At 49.0% G+C, this 17,908-nt stretch overlaps 5 protein-coding genes across 5 annotated transcripts; 2 read left to right on the top strand and 3 right to left on the bottom strand.

Moving 5' to 3' along the window:
* Positions 1-589: 589 nt before the first annotated feature.
* On the top strand, positions 590-5,399 carry BDW43DRAFT_307546 (pleiotropic drug resistance family ABC transporter; the record flags this gene model as incomplete). The annotated part of the gene is made up of 6 exons (XM_032046264.1): positions 590-1,206; positions 1,265-2,143; positions 2,198-2,441; positions 2,498-3,427; positions 3,493-3,805; positions 3,889-5,399. 6 exons carry the CDS (start codon positions 590-592, stop codon positions 5,397-5,399), a joined length of 4,494 nt encoding a protein of 1,497 aa, XP_031904109.1.
* Positions 5,400-5,735: 336 nt separating this feature from the next.
* BDW43DRAFT_203312 (ferric reductase family protein) lies at positions 5,736-8,046 on the bottom strand. Its single transcript, XM_032039168.1, has one exon. It carries the CDS (start codon positions 7,954-7,956, stop codon positions 6,073-6,075), a length of 1,884 nt encoding a protein of 627 aa, XP_031904108.1. The 5' UTR covers positions 7,957-8,046; the 3' UTR covers positions 5,736-6,072.
* Positions 8,047-10,051: 2,005 nt separating this feature from the next.
* Positions 10,052-11,367, bottom strand: BDW43DRAFT_203291 (putative 2-deoxy-D-gluconate 3-dehydrogenase). Its single transcript, XM_032039167.1, has 3 exons — positions 10,992-11,367; positions 10,699-10,914; positions 10,052-10,608 (listed from the first exon to the last, which is right to left on the bottom strand). The coding sequence occupies exons 1-3, from the start codon at positions 11,121-11,123 to the stop codon at positions 10,159-10,161; spliced, it is 798 nt and encodes a 265-aa protein (XP_031904107.1). The 5' UTR covers positions 11,124-11,367; the 3' UTR covers positions 10,052-10,158.
* Positions 11,368-12,554: 1,187 nt separating this feature from the next.
* On the top strand, positions 12,555-16,054 carry BDW43DRAFT_297640 (uncharacterized protein; the record flags this gene model as incomplete). Its single annotated transcript, XM_032044429.1, has 7 exons — positions 12,555-12,688; positions 12,778-14,078; positions 14,134-14,456; positions 14,511-14,869; positions 15,145-15,231; positions 15,292-15,725; positions 15,783-16,054. 7 exons carry the CDS (start codon positions 12,555-12,557, stop codon positions 16,052-16,054), a joined length of 2,910 nt encoding a protein of 969 aa, XP_031904106.1.
* A 485-nt stretch (positions 16,055-16,539) lies between these two features.
* Positions 16,540-17,812, bottom strand: BDW43DRAFT_297639 (NAD(P)-dependent alcohol dehydrogenase; the record flags this gene model as incomplete). Its single annotated transcript, XM_032044428.1, has 2 exons — positions 16,540-17,679; positions 17,744-17,812. 2 exons carry the CDS (start codon positions 17,810-17,812, stop codon positions 16,540-16,542), a joined length of 1,209 nt encoding a protein of 402 aa, XP_031904105.1.
* Between the last annotated feature and the right edge of the window lie 96 nt (positions 17,813-17,908).

Here is a 17,908-nt window from a genome sequence, read left to right as displayed (position 1 = left end):
ACTAAGATGGCTATACGAGTCATTATGATTAGAGTGAGTCAGCCTCAAACTGAACATCAGAAAATACTTGGTTACTTACCTGATCGAGAACGGGATTCGCTTATCCTATGATCCGGATGTGGGTATTTGTATGGGGGTGTGCAACGGGAGAGAAAATATCGGCTGGCCTGTATTCTTGATGGGTCCGGATGCCTAATTTTTCTGGGCCCGATTCGCTTACATCTCTCCTTTTCTCCTTCTCATTGGCTGAAGCCAAATTGGATGAGTGGCCCAGACTCTGATCTGGCCCTTATTTTTTTCATTTTTTCTCTTTTTATTGTCTGGGATGGAAATAAGAAACTATTACGGAGTTTACCGTCGACAAGGAAACGTTAAGATCAATACGGGAGGTCATGAGGATTCTTTATTATTAGATGCTCCCCCTTTGGCTTGTCGATGTTCCTGCTTACCTGTCAGAACATATGGATGAATTCCTTTAATATAAACTAATATTACTATACCCCCTATACCCCCGGATGGTTCATTGCTTTCCCCTTTTAGTACCTTTTAATACTACCTTGACACTGGACGTCCCTACCTTCTAACCACCATGTCTCTTTTGGGGACTATAAATCCTAATATGAACCCTGCCCGAACAGTCGGCGCTCAAAGTGCCGAAGTTGAGGGCGAGGTACACCCAGCGCCGGTGAGCGGCGAGCAACCGACCATCTTCGAGGAAGCCAACAGCGCAAATACGTCTGAAACGGCCTTGGACAAACTCGGCAAAGGAGGTTACGATTACGATGAGCAGATCGCAGAAGCGGAAGTCACTCGCCTGGCGCAACAGCTGACTCGCCAATCGACGAGGTTCTCCTTCAGCCAGAACGCGGAGAATCCGTTCGTGGAGACCAAGGAAGATTCCACCTTGAACCCTCACAGCTCGAACTTCAAAGCAAAGAACTGGATGAAGAACCTGCTCGCTCTCACCTCTCGTGATCCGGAAAGACACCCAAGACGCGAAGCCGGCGTCTCGTTCCGCAATCTCAGCGTTCACGGTTACGGTAGCCCGACGGATTACCAGAAGGATGTGTTCAATGCGGTTCTCCAAGTTGGCGCTCTGTTCCGCGCAGTTACTGGTACTGGTAAACAGAAGATCCAGATTCTGCGCGACTTTGACGGTCTCGTGAGGAGTGGTGAGATGTTGGTGGTGTTGGGACGGCCTGGAAGGTAAGGGGTTATCGCTCTTAGTGCTGACGAGTGTTTAACATGCTAATCAATCTAAAAGTGGCTGCTCGACTTTTCTGAAGACGCTGGCCGGTGAGATGAATGGTATCTACATGGACGAGAAATCAGACTTGAACTACCAGGGTATCCCGGCCAAGCAAATGCGGAAGCAATTCCGGGGTGAAGCTATCTACAACGCTGAAACCGACGTTCACTTTCCGCAGCTATCTGTGGGTGACACGCTCAAGTTCGCCGCTCTGGCTCGCTGTCCACGGAATCGTTTCCCCGGTGTCTCAAGGGATCAGTATGCTACGCATATGCGTGACGTCGTCATGGCCATGCTTGGTCTCTCGCATACTATCAATACGCAAGTTGGCAACGACTTCGTCCGCGGTGTCAGTGGTGGCGAACGGAAGCGTGTTAGTATCGCAGAGGCTACTCTCAGTGGAAGCCCTCTCCAATGCTGGGATAACAGTACCCGTGGATTGGATAGTGCCAACGCCTTGGAGTTCTGTAAGACCCTAAACTTGATGACAAAGTATGCCGGTGCGACTGTCGCGGTCGCCATCTATCAGGCTTCTCAGAGCGCGTACGATGTGTTCGACAAGGTGACTGTCTTGTATGAAGGCAGACAAATTTACTTTGGTCGTACAGACGAAGCAAAGGATTTCTTCACCAACATGGGATTTGTATGCCCAGAACGTCAAACGACTGCCGATTTCCTCACTTCTCTTACCAGTCCTTCTGAACGTGTCGTGAAGCCAGGCTATGAGGGCAAGGTACCACGAACACCTGATGAATTCGCTGCTGCCTGGAAGAACAGCGAGGCCTACGCGAAATTGATAAGGGATATTGAGGAGTACAATCAGCAATTCCCTCTAGGCGGAGAATCAGTTCAAAAATTCATCGAGTCCCGCAGAGCTATGCAGGCGAAGAATCAGTAAGTTCGTTGACAAGATGCAAGGGATACTCCTAGATACTAACCCTGCTGCAGGCGTGTGGGATCTCCTTATACAGTCTCCATCTGGGAACAGGTTCGACTCTGCATGGTGCGTGGTTTTCAACGTCTTAAGGGCGATTCCAGTTTGACTATGAGTCAATTGATTGGAAACCTTATCATGGCGTTGATCATCGGAAGTGTCTTCTACAACCTGAAGGAGGATACCTCAAGTTTCTACTCACGTGGTGCCTTACTTTTCTTTGCCGTGCTGCTTAACGCATTTTCTAGTGCGCTCGAGGTATGCACTGGGAATTTTCCTCGGCTTTGGATAATACTAATATACTGGCCACATAGATTTTGACGTTGTATGCGCAACGTCCCATTGTCGAGAAACAAGCGCGTTATGCAATGTACCACCCGTTCGCCGAAGCCATCGCATCGATGCTTTGTGACATGCCCTACAAGATCACGAATGCAATAATTTTCAACCTGACCCTCTATTTTATGACGAATCTTCGTCGTGAACCGGGTGCATTCTTCGTTTTCCTTCTGTTTACATTTATTACTACCCTGACCATGTCCATGCTCTTTCGGACGATCGCCGCGTCATCCAGAACACTTTCTCAAGCTTTAGTGCCTGCCGCTATCCTTATTTTGGGCTTGGTTATCTATACTGGTTTCACTATTCCTACTCGAAACATGCTTGGCTGGTCGCGATGGATGAATTACCTTGATCCCATCGCTTATGGATTCGAAAGCTTGATGGTCAATGAATTTCACAACCGCACGTTTAAATGCTCTCCGGGAGAGATTGTCCCAAGCTATGATGGTGTCTCTTTGGATTACAAGATTTGCTCTACAGTTGGTGCTGTGGCCGGCTCTGAATATGTCCAGGGCGATGACTACCTTCACCAGAGTTTCCAATATTATCAAAGCCACAAGTGGAGGAACTTGGGCATCATGTTTGCGTTCATGGTGTTTTTCTTGATCACCCATTTGGTTGCTACTGAGTACATCTCGGAGGCTAAGTCTAAGGGTGAAGTTTTGCTTTTCCGCCGTGGGCATTATCCTCGTGCTACCACCGACGTCGAAACAAGCAACCAAGTGTCTGCCGCCGAGAAGACGGACGTTTCAAGTGACGGCGCAGGTGCTGCAATTCAGAGGCAAGAGGCTATTTTCCACTGGCAGGATGTGTGTTACGACATTAAGATCAAGGGTGAGCCTCGGCGGATCCTCGATAATGTTGATGGATGGGTCAAACCTGGTACTTGTACTGCTCTTATGGTAAGCGTTTGGCTGCGGCTTCGTTCAATCTTTTCCTTTTTTTTGTTGCTTACATTGCCTAATAGGGTGTGTCCGGTGCCGGTAAAACAACGCTTTTGGATGTGCTCGCCACTCGTGTGACTATGGGCGTAGTAAGTGGTGAGATGCTGGTCGATGGTCGCATACGAGACCAGTCTTTCCAGCGAAAGACGGGTTACGTTCAGCAACAAGATCTTCACCTTCATACCACTACTGTACGAGAGGCCTTACGATTTAGTGCTCTTCTTCGCCAGCCTGGACATGTCAGCCGCCAGGAGAAGCTCGATTACGTCGAAGAGGTCATTAAACTGCTTGGTATGGAAACTTACGCTGATGCTGTCGTCGGTGTTCCTGGTGAAGGTAACTTTGACCGCCCTTTCCCGGGCTTATATCCTCTGCTTCCCATGCAGTCCCATCGTATGTTCATACCTAACATTGTATAGGTCTGAATGTTGAACAACGGAAACGTCTCACTATCGGTGTTGAATTGGCAGCTAAGCCCCAGCTCCTTCTGTTCCTCGACGAGCCCACGTCCGGTCTGGACAGTCAAACATCGTGGTCTATTCTTGATCTTATCGACACCTTGACCAAGCATGGCCAAGCCATCCTTTGCACAATTCACCAGCCATCAGCAATGCTCTTCCAACGCTTTGACCGTCTTTTGTTCCTAGCTAAAGGTGGAAAAACGGTGTACTTCGGTGAGATTGGAGAGAGATCATCTACACTTGCGAGCTATTTCGAACGGAATGGTGCTCCGAAGCTGCCTGTTGCAGCGAACCCAGCTGAATGGATGCTCGAAGTCATCGGTGCTGCTCCTGGATCACACAGTGATATCGACTGGCCTGCCGTTTGGCGTGAAAGTCCTGAACGTCAAGGCGTCCGCAACCACCTAGCAGAGCTGAAATCCACCCTCTCGCAGAAGCCTGTTGATCCTTCTCATTCAGATGAAAGCAGCTTCAACGAATTCGCCGCTCCTTTCAGTGTTCAATTGTATGAGTGTTTGCTTCGTGTGTTCTCCCAATACTGGCGGACACCAATCTATATCTACTCCAAGGCAACACTTTGCATTCTGACGGCCCTCTACATCGGCTTCTCCTTCTTCCACGCAGAAAACAGCAAACAGGGTCTTCAAAACCAGATGTTCAGTATCTTTATGTTGATGACTATCTTCGGTAACCTTGTCCAACAGATTATGCCTAACTTTGTTACTCAGCGCGCTTTATACGAGGCTCGCGAGAGACCTTCTAAGACATACTCATGGCAGGCATTCATGACAGCTAACATCCTGGTCGAGCTTCCCTGGAACGCCCTAATGAGCGTTATCATCTTCGTCTGCTGGTACTACCCCATTGGTCTCTACCGCAATGCCGAACCCACCGATACTGTCCATGAGCGCGGAGCCCTAATGTGGCTCCTAATCCTCTCCTTCCTCCTGTTCACATCTACCTTCGCACATATGATGATCGCCGGTATCGAGCTCGCAGAAACAGGCGGTAATCTCGCTAACTTGCTTTTCTCCCTGTGTTTGATCTTCTGCGGTGTCCTCGCTACTCCTGAAGCTCTCCCCGGCTTTTGGATCTTCATGTACCGCCTCTCTCCATTCACATACCTGGTATCAGGAATGCTCTCCACGGGCGTCGGGCGTACCACCGCTGTCTGCGAGGAGGTCGAGTTCCTGCACCTAAGTGCGCCACCCAACACCACCTGTGGCGACTACATGTCCGACTACATCGGTAAGGTCGGCGGATACCTGGAAGACAAAGACGCTACCGGCTCGTGCTCCTTCTGCCAGATCTCCAGCACAGATACCTTCCTGTCTCAGGTCAGCAGCTACTACGATGACCGGTGGCGCAATTTCGGTATCATGTGGGCGTACATCGTCTTCAATATCGCCGCGGCCGTGTTCATCTACTGGCTCGCGCGTGTCCCGAAGGGCAAGAGAACAAAAAACTAATCTGGGTTCTGTATGCCCTTTGCTCTTCTTACATGATTTTATGTACTGTATAGTTTTTTGCTCTCTTTGATAGAGTTATTTCTTCGCTTTCTCTGGTTATGAACCATGAGCTTCACGTATATACCTTGTTATGTTTGAACCTCTCTTTTCTATTTCTACACTTTTTTTGTCATTATGATATATCCGGCTTCCAGGCCTTGGCCTTGGTTTGCTTATGTTTTTTATACATATTTATTCTGGGACCATGTATCTATGTATGGTTGGCATATTTCTCTTCTCTGTTAGACTGCATATACATTCCTAGAAGGCAATTATGGCTAGAGTTGCCTAAAATTTCTAATATGAACTGATGCAAGAATCTAAATGATCGCTGCATTTCTCATTTCGCTTTCGCTAAATTCTAGAATAACTTCGTTGTTAGGGTGCAGAGAATCAACTCTGCACGTTGTTGTTCTATATAAGTCCATCTTTCAATGAGGAATTGTTCACAGCATGCATTGTTATGTCGGAAGTACAGGACCACGACCGAAACGCCTAGATTGTCTGGTACAGACAGAGAGACCGGAGGGAGGAGATTAAGGTGACAGGATAAAAAAGAGTAATTTACAGACAAAATTTTAGACAAGAAGACAAAAGGTGATGTAGAGCTGTTGTAAAGTTGACGAGAATGTTTTTACCATGTGAAGGCCTCCTCGACGAAATCCACGACTGCGCCCTTGCCGATGTTATCTCGAGCGGCTGCACGAACCTCATCTGCAAATGCGCCGGGTCCACAGACGGAAACAATGGTAGCTCCGACGCGGTTGGGGATGACCTCGTCCAGGACGACGTGGGGACGGCATCGACCTGGGAACATTTGCACGGTGGCGCTGGGTGAAACGATCTCACGGCTGCTCTTGGGTTTCGAGACGAAGAGTTTGATGGTCAGGATGTCGCGGCGACCGGGGAGGCGGAGGATTTGGTCCATCCATTCTTGTACCCACGCGAGATGGTCTGTACTACGGACAGACCAGACGAGGTAGACTTTTTGCGTGGCTACGCGGCCTTCGGTTGCACGAATGATCAGGTCTCGGCAGAATAACATATGATGGGTGATACCCGCGCCAGCAGAGAAGAGCACAGCGGTGCCGTAGCTGCCCATATTAGAAACGTGGGATCGGTACGGTCCTTCAATGTATCCTGAAATGTGTAGCTTTTGTCCAGGCGCGATGAGCGCTTTGTTGTAAATCTTTCTAGTCATACCTTGGCGAGCAGCCATGATAAGGGAAACAGATGTTGGCGTCTGGCTTTCCCGCATGTATTCATCTAGGTCAACCACCGTTTGTTTCTCAAGGAGCGATGGACTCATGCTTCCGGTAGAGACTGGACTCTTAGAGGAGTATTCTGGCCCCGCTGTGGTCGTTACAGAGCTGCAGGGATCGACCCAAGCAACTGAAAACGGATGGGACATCCACAAGGAGACGCTTGGAATGTAAGCATATACGTGGCTCCCAGGGTTAATACGAACGTGCTTGGGCAAGTGAAACGTCACTTTACAGGCCTCGCCAGGGAGAGCTTCGACAACAAGCTTGGTGGATCCTTTGCTAGGGGAGATGTTAAGGTACAACAGCCTTAAAAACCTAGCTACCCGGTCGAAGATCCAGACTGCGGCGATTGCGATGGCCCAGGGTTTCTGGGGTAGGTTGTCGAGATCCAAGTGTAACCATACGCCAACATAAGCCAACAAGGCAGCAAGCTGGTGAAGATGCAGGAAGGTTTCATAGAATGCATGACGAATCGGCGAGGGAGAATGAAGTGAGAGGAATACCATCGCAACAGTCGCAACCAAGCCCCAAGTGAAGAAAGGAGTATCGCATAGGCGCTGAAGCATGTCCGACGTCCCCTTTTCAGCGACTGCATTGACTGCCCAAGCTATTGTGTGCACCACACTTTCAATCATGACAATGCGGCCTAACCATCGGTGGAGACAATTGTATGTGTCGAAACTGATATGTAAAATTGCGATCAGTGGGTTGTTACGGCCCGCCAGGATGAAGAGCGGGACCATATTGAACATAGCTAATGTTCCCGATCGTCCCCGCAGCTCAGCCACAAGGGCTTCTCTCGTGTTCACGCTATAGTCCAGGATAGCGCAATAAGCGATTTGACTTGCAACATACGATAGGATCAGGATGGTTTGGAACCTGGAAGGCAAGGTGCCCACATTGATAGCAGAAGAAAGTTGGATTTCCCGGTTGTGCCTTTTTCTACCGAGAGGCGAATATAGTAAGTGCTTCTTGATATTTGTCCATGTGGCGGACTCTTCGACACTCCAGTAAGTCTGTTGCCTTCTGCTGGCAGTCAAAGAGGTGATATGGCGGAGATAACCATGGCTTATTTGAGCAATTCGTCCGCAGAAAACAATAAACGCCAGGCCGAGGATGAAGACGACAATTATTTGCGTGATGATATGATCTCGAGGAACATTGACACCACCTAATCCTCGTGAGAACTCATAGACGTACGTCTCGTTGGACCCATAGCCTCGCGGAGTGATGCGCCGGCGAAGATCATCCATTGAAAGTTGAGGGCTCCTTATAGCCTAGAATAGGGTGCGGTGATTGAAGTTCGGATGCTATCGTGAGTTTAGATGAAACGAGTGTTCACAGGGATGTGCTACAGCCTTGCGGATGGTCTGAAGGCAAATCTAATCCTGTCGACCCCTTGTATGGGAATATGACGAAGTAAAGAATGTTGGATGGCGGGGGAACGAGTGGAATGCGGTATCCGGTTCACTGATGTTGAAAATACCGAGAGCGTTTCGCCAAATTGCCTGAATAAGGAACAATGCAGGGCGAATGAATGCAACAATGTTCTTAGTTTAATGACAATTCGCGGGTGTTACCAGGCTATCGCTTTGAGGTTTTGTTCCGACAATTGAATTGTTTCCAACTGAAAGAAAGGGCCCTTTCAAGGATGATGGTATCTGAGAGTGACAAACGATATTTGGGAATTTTCAGTGAATTCAAACCTAAGACCTTGTCAGTTGACACCAGCGGCTAACCAGCCTTCAAGATTTACTCACTCGCATCCTCGCTCCTACATGCATGATCTAAAACCGAAGAATCCAGCAAGGGGCCAATTCGACGCTCAGCGTCAAACGACACAGAAAGAGCGGATGTTATAAGTAAAAATAAACCAAAAAGAGCGAGGGAAACAAGTGGATGTCTATTGACTAAGACAAAGCTCTTCAGCTACGAGATACGAACGGACCAAATGTCGGCAGCGTGAACAGTTGGTGGAGACAATAAAGGAGAGAGAAAACCCCTGACCAACGTTACAGCAATTAAAACGCAGACGAGCGCATTATCAACAGACAACAAGAAAGAATGGATTGAAATACAGCGATCAGAGCCAGCTGAATCCAGAAGATATCGCAATAGGGAAAGGAAGGACGAAAAAAGAAGAGATATAAAACCTAGAAGCCGATAAAAGAAAGTAGGTTGTCTGACATCAGGGATCCGCGCAGCAATTAGGAATATCTTCACCTTAAAAGGCAACAAGGACGACCACTGCGGATCTAAGCTTGCATTGTGCCGGTTAGTGAATCAAGGCCAATAACTGACCCTGTGAAATTTTTTAGCAATCGAAAGTGGCGTGGTTCCTCTCTCAGCGCTAAGGAGAGCATCCAGGATCGTCTTATTTCGGCAGGGAGTCTATTAGAGGGAGATCGGTGTTTCGACTCAGCGAATGGTCCATTCACCATCGAGGAACGGGGTGCTCCGTTTGGCCCACGGACCCTTACTGATAGGATCCAATCGATAGCATAGATTGCGAACTCTAGCCGCCGAGCGAAGTCATCCAGCCACTTCCTCAATAGCTTGCAGCTATTAATCTCGCCACTGCCAGTTGAGGTGTTCGAATCTAAGCAGGTCATTTTTTTTTGTGTGTATTGTTTCAGTTTGGGCGAGTGTCATTGAAAGACTCGCCTCGTATTGGCTGACAAGGGCAACCTTGAGGACCCACTGCGAGGGCATACAGGGTATATCGTTGAGTGCAGAAGCACTTCAATGGAAACCAAGACATTTTTGGGTACCTCAGAATGAAACAATGGTTGCATTCGCCGGCTTTGTTGGAGTGGGCGGAGTTGAGAGAGTGAAAGTGGGCAATTCTAGTTTAGATTGTCACATGGCGGTCACGGGTCCCAAGACTTTTTTAATTTCCTCCCAATATTGGGTAATGCTATTTTTGCCCTGCCATTGCCTAAGTTTTTGGCCTTTTCTTTGCATTCCCACTTAGGCGGAACTTTCAATTAATAAACCATTTTTCTCACCTAAAAAGAATGCCGTTGAAAGATGAAAGACCCATCTCGCTATTTCGATTGCCTAAATACTGTTCGGTCATAAGGCTAAATACAGCGAACCCACTCCGAGCAAGAAAAGAATTCAATAGTTTTTCTTCCCCTAGGCGCTCGGGCATGAAATTGTCGGCAGATATTAATCAGAGTCTAGCTCATGCCAGTAATATATCCAGAACATGGCCAAAAAAGAAAAAAACCGTGGCATGACTAGATTAACTAACACAACGGTAAAATGGGTGGTTGACAAGCTCACTGATATCAGACAAATCTAATGGGTTTGTTCAGGAACGATCGAGTGGTATCTCTCTCTTTCTCTTAATTCGAAATCGATACTACCGTATCAGTCATTAAGAACAATTTCGGAGCTTGAGTCCCGAAAAGTATGTACATTTGAACTCAATTCCATGCCGTCATCCTTGTTTACCGTCCCATCCAGCCTCCGTCGACACAGATGATCTCTCCAGAGACATAACTGCTGGCCTGACTTGCCAAAAACACGACCACACCCTTAAAATCATCGGGATTACCCCATCGGCCAGCCGGAATCCTGGCCATGATACCCGCGTTGCGATTCGAGTCATTGATTAGGGCAACGTTCATATCCGTCGCAATGTATCCGGGAGCGATGGCGTTCACATTAATGCCCTTGGCGACCCACTCGTTCGAGAGTGCCTTGGTCAATTGGGAAATACCTCCCTTGGAGGCTGCGTAGGCAGGGACGGTGATGCCACCCTGGAATGAAAGGAGGGAAGCAACGTTGATGATCGACCCGCGACGACCAGACGGGAACTCAGACGCATCTCGTTCCAACAGATATGCACCAAATTCCCGACATAGTGTAAAAACGGAAGTCAAATTCACTTGGATCACCTATGTAACCAAGCAACCGCAATTAGCTTCTACGTCCGGACCGGAGGGAACCAAGAACATCTGATCCTTGGAGAAAAGGGGTAAGCTCACCTCATCCCAGTCCTCATCTGGGAATTTCTCGCTTGGATGCCTTCTTTGGATTCCGGCACAGTTCAGCAGTATTTCCGGTTTCAGACCTTGGCTAGTTATCGCTGGAATGACCCCTTTGATTGCGTCCCGATTGGATAACTCTGCCACGTGAATCCAGGCTTTCCGGCCAATGCGATTGATGATCTCGTCACGCGTGGATGTGTTGGATTCGTCTCTCTGCTCGTCACCCATTAGACAGTGCCCTATATAATTGATCCACATGGCGTACGATAGATGGTCACGGAGGCACGTACCTGAATCAGCACGACATCAGCACCAGCTTCTGCAAGCGCGAAAGCCATTGCCTGCCCAATGCCTCTGGTTCCTCCTGTGACAATAGCGGTCTTTCCGCTCAAGGAAAAGAGCGAAAGGGCCGTTGCCGACATTGTGATTGCTGTGATGTCAAATAGTGTCTTAAAGATACGAGGTTGCTATCCGCCTCGCGTCTTGATTTTCCTTTCTCTGGCGGTTCGAATCCAAATGGGATGAAGGTATAGTAAGAAATCTCTCTTTAACCTGTAATTGCCATTTCAATGGCCTCTTCCATCATAATAAATGCCCCCCCACGTGCGGGGCAGCGAAGTCATTACCCGAAACGGAAATTTCTATTCCCGATACGATGAATCAAAGGCCGATTCCCCGCAGTCGGTAATTGAACCATTATTGCCAAGCATCCGTACGGCACGTGCCCTGTATTATTACCGTCATAGGACTACGTGTTACAGCCGATCTCTAAACTATATTCAATTACATATGAGAGACCAAAGTTTACACCATGGTAGGCAATTCATTGCTAACCACTTAGATATTCGACGGGCATGGTTAACCTAGGCAGGACAGTCAAATACCTGCTTGCCCGTTGTTGTGGTTGTAGGTACAAGTTCTGGCGTGGTAGCATAGCACCTGTTGTCCTCGAAGCAATAAAAAACCCGACGGACTTTAGTACAGATAGGCTCATGAGCTATTGAGAAGCAGATGTGATTTTATGGGTTGCTATTGCTCTCTGGTATTGTTCAGACAGGTTCTACAGTATACATATGTACTGTAGTTGTTGTAGTTGGTAACTTGGAGGTAGTTGGCTATACAGGATGTTGCCGAAAAGGGGATAGCAGCTTCAAATTAATTGAATCTGCAGGGAAAGCAAAAGATTAAGCATTTTAGAATCGCCTTCCATCAAAATTCTTCCAACCTGCTCAGGCTAGTCTTTTAAGGGTGTTCATCAGGGGTGTTGCTTCCCCAGGCACTCTTATAATAATAATACAGGTGTATGTACGGAACGAAGTAATAAAACACAAAGCAGCAGCGATAGCCGGTGAGTTACACCAATACTCGTCAGTATTCATACGTCCCCCATCACCTGAATCTACTAGCAGGTAAGCCGTTGAACTCGATCATTTGCAGTGCATGACTGGGGGCGATGTGCGTTCTTCCATACACGCTGCAGAGTACCTAAACCCGGATTTTCAATTCATAAACCCTTTTGGTGTGGGGAAAGCACGAGCGCCTTCAAGACTACCCCAAAGATACGAATTACCGGTCGATCTCCAACACAGCGGAGCTGTTTTCCAAACACTGCTTGACATTCTACTTCGCCTTGACCCTGGCCTCAATTGACATCGTGATTGCCCATTAGGGTAACTATCAAGTTCTATCAACGTGCCTTGACGTGTCGCCGACCTATCTCCAACGCTGTATCGTCCAAAATGTCATCTCTGACGTGTTAGCTCCAAATTTGTGTCGGGAATTTTCTCTCTCAGTCTCTCTCCTCTTGCGTTGTTTTTATTTTTATTTATTTTTATCTGTTATAAAAAGCAGAAATGGACCAAGACGAGCAATCCTCGCATCTGGAAAGTACACCGGTGGCGCGGCCAAAATCTCGCTCCGATCATTTGATGAAGCGCGTGTCGAGAGCCTGTTTGCATTGTAGACAGCGCAAGTCGAAGTGTGATTTGTAAGTTCAGCTATTGAGAGGTTGCGATACTCTTATATCCTGATTTATTTAGTCTGCTTTCCCCGTCTCGAGCTAACTCATGATTACAGAGACGGTGGTAGCAGTCCAGGAGTACCACCGTGTCAACGGTGTCTTCGAGATGGTCGCGAATGTATTTTGGGCAGTTCAAACCGTGGAGGTCGCCGTATCCGCAAGAACAAAATGAAGAACTTCACCCCGGATACTAACCTATCCGGACGGAGGGAATCTATCACCGAGTCGATCAGCCCAACCGCTTCAGACAACCGCCAGGCTACAAATACCTCTTACCCTGGTCCGGTTGTTTTTGTGACCCCCAATCCCCCGACTGCTACATCAATGTCGGTCGATGATGAGGATACGGCATCTATTGGGTCGGTCCCAAGGAACCCATCTGACGCTTGGCAGTGTCTCACAGGCATTGCCAAAAGAAGCGACGACGGCCCTACCCCGGAGACAAACACCGATTCTCTGCGCACGAACCATAGTGCCTTCTCGTTTAGTGCTCTCCAGAACGGCACTGTAACCGACTTCCAATCAAACAGCGGTATCAAGGCTTACAGGCTAGTCCAATCACGTTCCTTGGATCCCGGTACAGTATGGCAGTTGGTTGCTCGCTATGCAGAAAATTTCCACCCATATCTCCCTCTAGTGCCACGGAAATACTTTCACCGCAGTGCGCTAGATTCTTTCGCCACCAATGAGAAGCATCTGCTCACTGCAGTACTTACAATCGCATCAAAGGATTTAGTCGAACGACCGGAGATCCACGAGTACTGCTCGAAATACATGCACGAGTTAATCTCTGGGATAGCTGCTGGTGCCGACTGTGATGTGGAAGCCGTGGAGGCCCTTCTTCTACTTGCCGAGTGGGAGCCACAGGGCCTTCGCCCCCGTATTGAGCGAGTAGGTCGTGGAGAGGAGGATCGAGCCGCATGGATGCATGTGGGTTTAGCCTTACGGTCAGGTTACTTCCTGGGCTTGGATCGAACATCCTTCCGAGGTGATCCCACGGGAGATACAGAGACGGAAGCCCGCAGGCGGTTAGCATGGACCAGCTGCTACATCTCGGACCGGTTGATCTCTGTCCGCATTGGACGGGCTTTCTGGTCCCGTGGGCCTGGCCCGATGACGGGCCTTGTCAGTCAGGACTTTCCTTCTTTACAACCCATCAAAGATGGGGATGAAGATTACGCGAAGATTTTCCAGGCGACTCTGGATTTGACTCAACTTTACGGGAACGTGCACGATTTGCTTTATTCCGGCATGCGGACGAGTAATCAAATGATGCTTATGGGGGACTATGTAAAATATGTGGACGATTTTCGCCTCGCAATTTTGCGGTGGAAATCACTCTGGGGCTCGCTGTCCTGTAAGCTGTGGCCTTTCTCCAACAGATGCGAGCCACTGCCACTGACATATTACAGGTTCTACACCCATGCAAGCTACTTTACAGCTTTCATATGAGTACCTCAGGCTTTATACTAACGCTTTTGCATTTCAGGCTGCGATCTCGCAATCAATGGTGTCGAAGGTGAAGAACGATGATCAGTCACAAAGAGAGCACCTGAGATCAACGTTCGAAGAAGTGGCATCGATGCAAGATGCTAGGTTTATCTATGAATCTGTGGATGCCGCCAAAGCCTACTTGACAATTCTCGTTGACCTGGTGCACCCAGAGAAGCACCTTCACTTCATGCCCCTCAGATTCTATCTATACGGTATCTATGCGGCTGTTTTCTTATACAAGGTACGGTTCTTTTCCATCTAGCACCTTGGCTTCAGGGATTAATTTCGGCTAAAGGCCCGGTCGTTTGGGGTTATGACAAATGGCGAGGAAGTCAAAGCACGCGATCTTGTCACTCGAACAACCGATGTCCTGAAGCGAGCAAGTGCTGGGCCGGACGACATTGGCTCGCGTTACTCGCGGCTCCTAGAACTTTTATGGCGGCCTAAGGCTGCGGCAATTGCTTCACCTGCAGGAACCCATCAGAGCACTGATTTCCAAGTTCAGAGTAACAATGTCTCCCATCGCTTGCCTGAACAAAATAGTTACATGCAGTTTAGCCCAGCGAACGATTTCTCGTGGTTGGATCTTGAAGCCGTTGGGGACTATGTCTCTGGAGACCAAATACCCGGAACGAACACTCTGGCATTCGATGCGTTCCAGAACCCAGATCCATATCAGGCCGGGCAGTCGAATTGGTCCAGTGATATGACTAATCTTCTGTTCTAGTTGCTCCGTCATGGTTGCAATGCTGTGTTTCTCCCCCCACGTTGCTAGTGCGGGGAGAATGAAGATGTGGGGTTTTTACCAGAAGCCGATCGCGATGAGCCAGCCCACTCCTCGTTCGGGCTTCTCTCCGACCCGCTTGAATGAAACGCCGACCGAAGGACCTCTTTGTGCCATACTTGTAAATCTTCTGTCCTCAGGCAAGAAGCACACTTGTGGTCATCTTTAATATAATGGAACAACATAATGACATCCTTGGCCGATTGGCACTCATTACCGGAGCCTCTGGAGGGTAAGTTATCCTAGTCTGATTTGTCACAAGTCATCATGAGCTTAACATCGTACTGTTTAGGATCGGGGCAGCTTGTGCTCGTCAGCTAGCTGCGAAAGGCGTTCATCTTGCCTTGACATATTCCACCAATGTGTCTGCGACATCTTCTCTCGCCGAGGAACTCAAGTCCAAACACTCAGATAGCTACAGCCTCCGGATTTCCATTCATAAAGTGGATGTTTCTTCTTCAGATGAAATTCAGCATATGTTTGAGGAGATTGACGAACAACATGGCCAGCGGCCAGATATCCTAGTCTCCAACGCCGGATATGGCAAACGAATCCCACAGATCTGGGACATCTCTCTTGAAGAATTCGATTACACTGTCAGTGTGAACCTACGCGCTTCTTTCGTTCTTGTGAAGGGCGTGGTAGACCACATGAAATATCAACGATGGGGTCGGATAGTGTTCATGTCCTCGATTGCCGGCCAGGGAGGTGGAATCAACGGATGCCGTACGTGATCGCTCCTGCTTCACATGATAATGCACACATTCACTAACCCGCGCGCAGACTATGCCGCTTCCAAGGGTGGTATGACAGGAATGATGAAGAATCTCTCAACCCGGCTAGCTGAATACAACATCAGTGTCAACGATGTTGCGCCCGCCATGATCGGTGAAACCGGTATGATACCCAACGCCGCGGCCATTCCTGAGGTTGCAGCCGGTATACCCTTGGGTCGATTGGGCCTTCCAGACGAAGTCGCCAACGTGGTGACTATGCTTGTGACGACTGGTTATATGACTGGTCAAAGTTTGTTGCTCGGGGGAGGGTTGAAATAGTATATATATTTGCTGCTATGAATTCAGTTAAGAGGTCACCACGAACTATTTTTTTTTTTTAGCTGAAAGCTTTATAATACAGGATTTATACCCTATACGTACCAAGTCATGTACTGTGCCTCTATTATATGTTGGAATAAACAAATTTGTGCCTAACATCACAAAGGATGCAAATGCATTCTATGTCCCTCCACGTGCACACTCCATGTTAGGTGTAGTGTGCGTCACCTAACCAGTGCGATACTATGTAAGGCGCTTGGGGAAGTTTGAACCCTGAAGGGTTCAAACATAGTGGTCATTTTGACTAGTGGAAAGTTCAGACCCTAAGCTGAGCCTAACACTCCAGGTCTGTCATAATGGGTTTCATCTACTGTACACCGTTTCTTCATGATATTTCATAATTCTTTCCTTCTCCAATCACACCGACCTCAAGCCAAAATGCGGGTATTACTCAAAAGGACGAAAACAACCAAAACAGCAAAATTTTAACTCTCGATGACGACCTTGACAACAGGTCGTCCGGCCTCATCAACGCCCTTTCCAGCCAAAGCAAATGCCCTCTCTCCGTCTTCTAACGGCAACCGATGCGTAACGACCAGCTCCTCGACGCGGTTGAACTTACCGCTTGCCATTAGGGCAATAGCAGCGGGGTACGCATGCCCATCATACCGGAACACACCGATGACATCGACCTCCCTAAGAGCTGCCGCACCCACGGGAAGGGTCTGGATGGGATTACCCATGCCAATCTGCACCAGAACGGAGCCTGGAGCAGCGGCGTATATCCCCGCCTGTACGCAGGCTGGTACACCCGTGCAGTCATAGATACGACTGAAGCCGGAAGTCAAGCTGATAGTTTCCTTCAGCACAGCAGCGACACGCTGGGCATTCTGTAACGCATAAGCAGTTTGCTCAACGTGAGGAGCATCCTTAGCCGGAGGTGGGTTGGCAGGGTCCGCCTTCGGGATAAGAGCAGTCTTGAGACCAAGATTCAGCGACTCGGCAATAGCCAAGCGTGCCGGGTCGATATCAGCCACAACGATATTAGAGAAATTCTCCGCCGTTCCCAACGCGCCGGCCAGGAGTAGACCGATGGCGCCAGCGCCAAAGATCAAAGCTGCGGACTGGTCTCCTACCGACTCGGCCAGTTGCACCTCCTCCTTGGATGGGGGATGCGAGCGCCGAACAGCATGGAGACAGACGGCTAGGGGCTCGACGAGGGCGCCTCCAGCGTAGGACACGGAGTCCGGGAGCTTGTGGCACATGTCGGCTGGGTGGTTGGTGAGCTCCATAAGAGTGCCATCGAGATGGGGGAATATTTTAGCGCTGCTCCGGAACTTCATTTCGGGGCAGATGTTGTAGCGGCCTTGTCGGCAGAGGGTGCATTTGCGGCAGGGCAGGCCGACTTCGAGCGCGACCCGATCGCCAACTTGTAGCTTGGTGACCTCGGGTCCGATGGCGGTTACCACGCCGGAGGACTCGTGGCCCAGGCAGTAGGGCTCGCGCACGACGAAGTCGCCATTGCGGCCGTGGTTATAGTAGTGGAGGTCTGAGCCGCAGAGGCCGGTGGCGCGGATGGCGACTTGCACTTCAGAGGTGGTGGGGGCAGTAACAGGTTTTGTTCCCTAGTCAGAATGGTTAGATATAGTTTCTTTTTTTTTTTAGTACTGGTTCTGAAGATGGTCTTACTAGTCGGAGGTCCTTTGCACCGTGGAGGACGAGTGCCCTGCAGACACCGGTATCATCGACGGTCGCCATTTTGTGATATCGGGGTACGAGAGTTGGGAGGAGTGTTTAATCCAAGGCTCGCCATTATGGCGATGCTATTATATGCTCAGCATGACTTTTGTCGGC

This window comes from Aspergillus alliaceus (assembly GCF_009176365.1).
Source record: "Aspergillus alliaceus strain CBS 536.65 unplaced genomic scaffold BDW43scaffold_6, whole genome shotgun sequence".
NCBI lineage: Eukaryota > Fungi > Ascomycota > Eurotiomycetes > Eurotiales > Aspergillaceae > Aspergillus > Aspergillus alliaceus.
The sequence above is the reverse complement of the archived record's forward strand: the minus strand, read 5'-3'. Positions and strand labels throughout refer to the sequence as shown.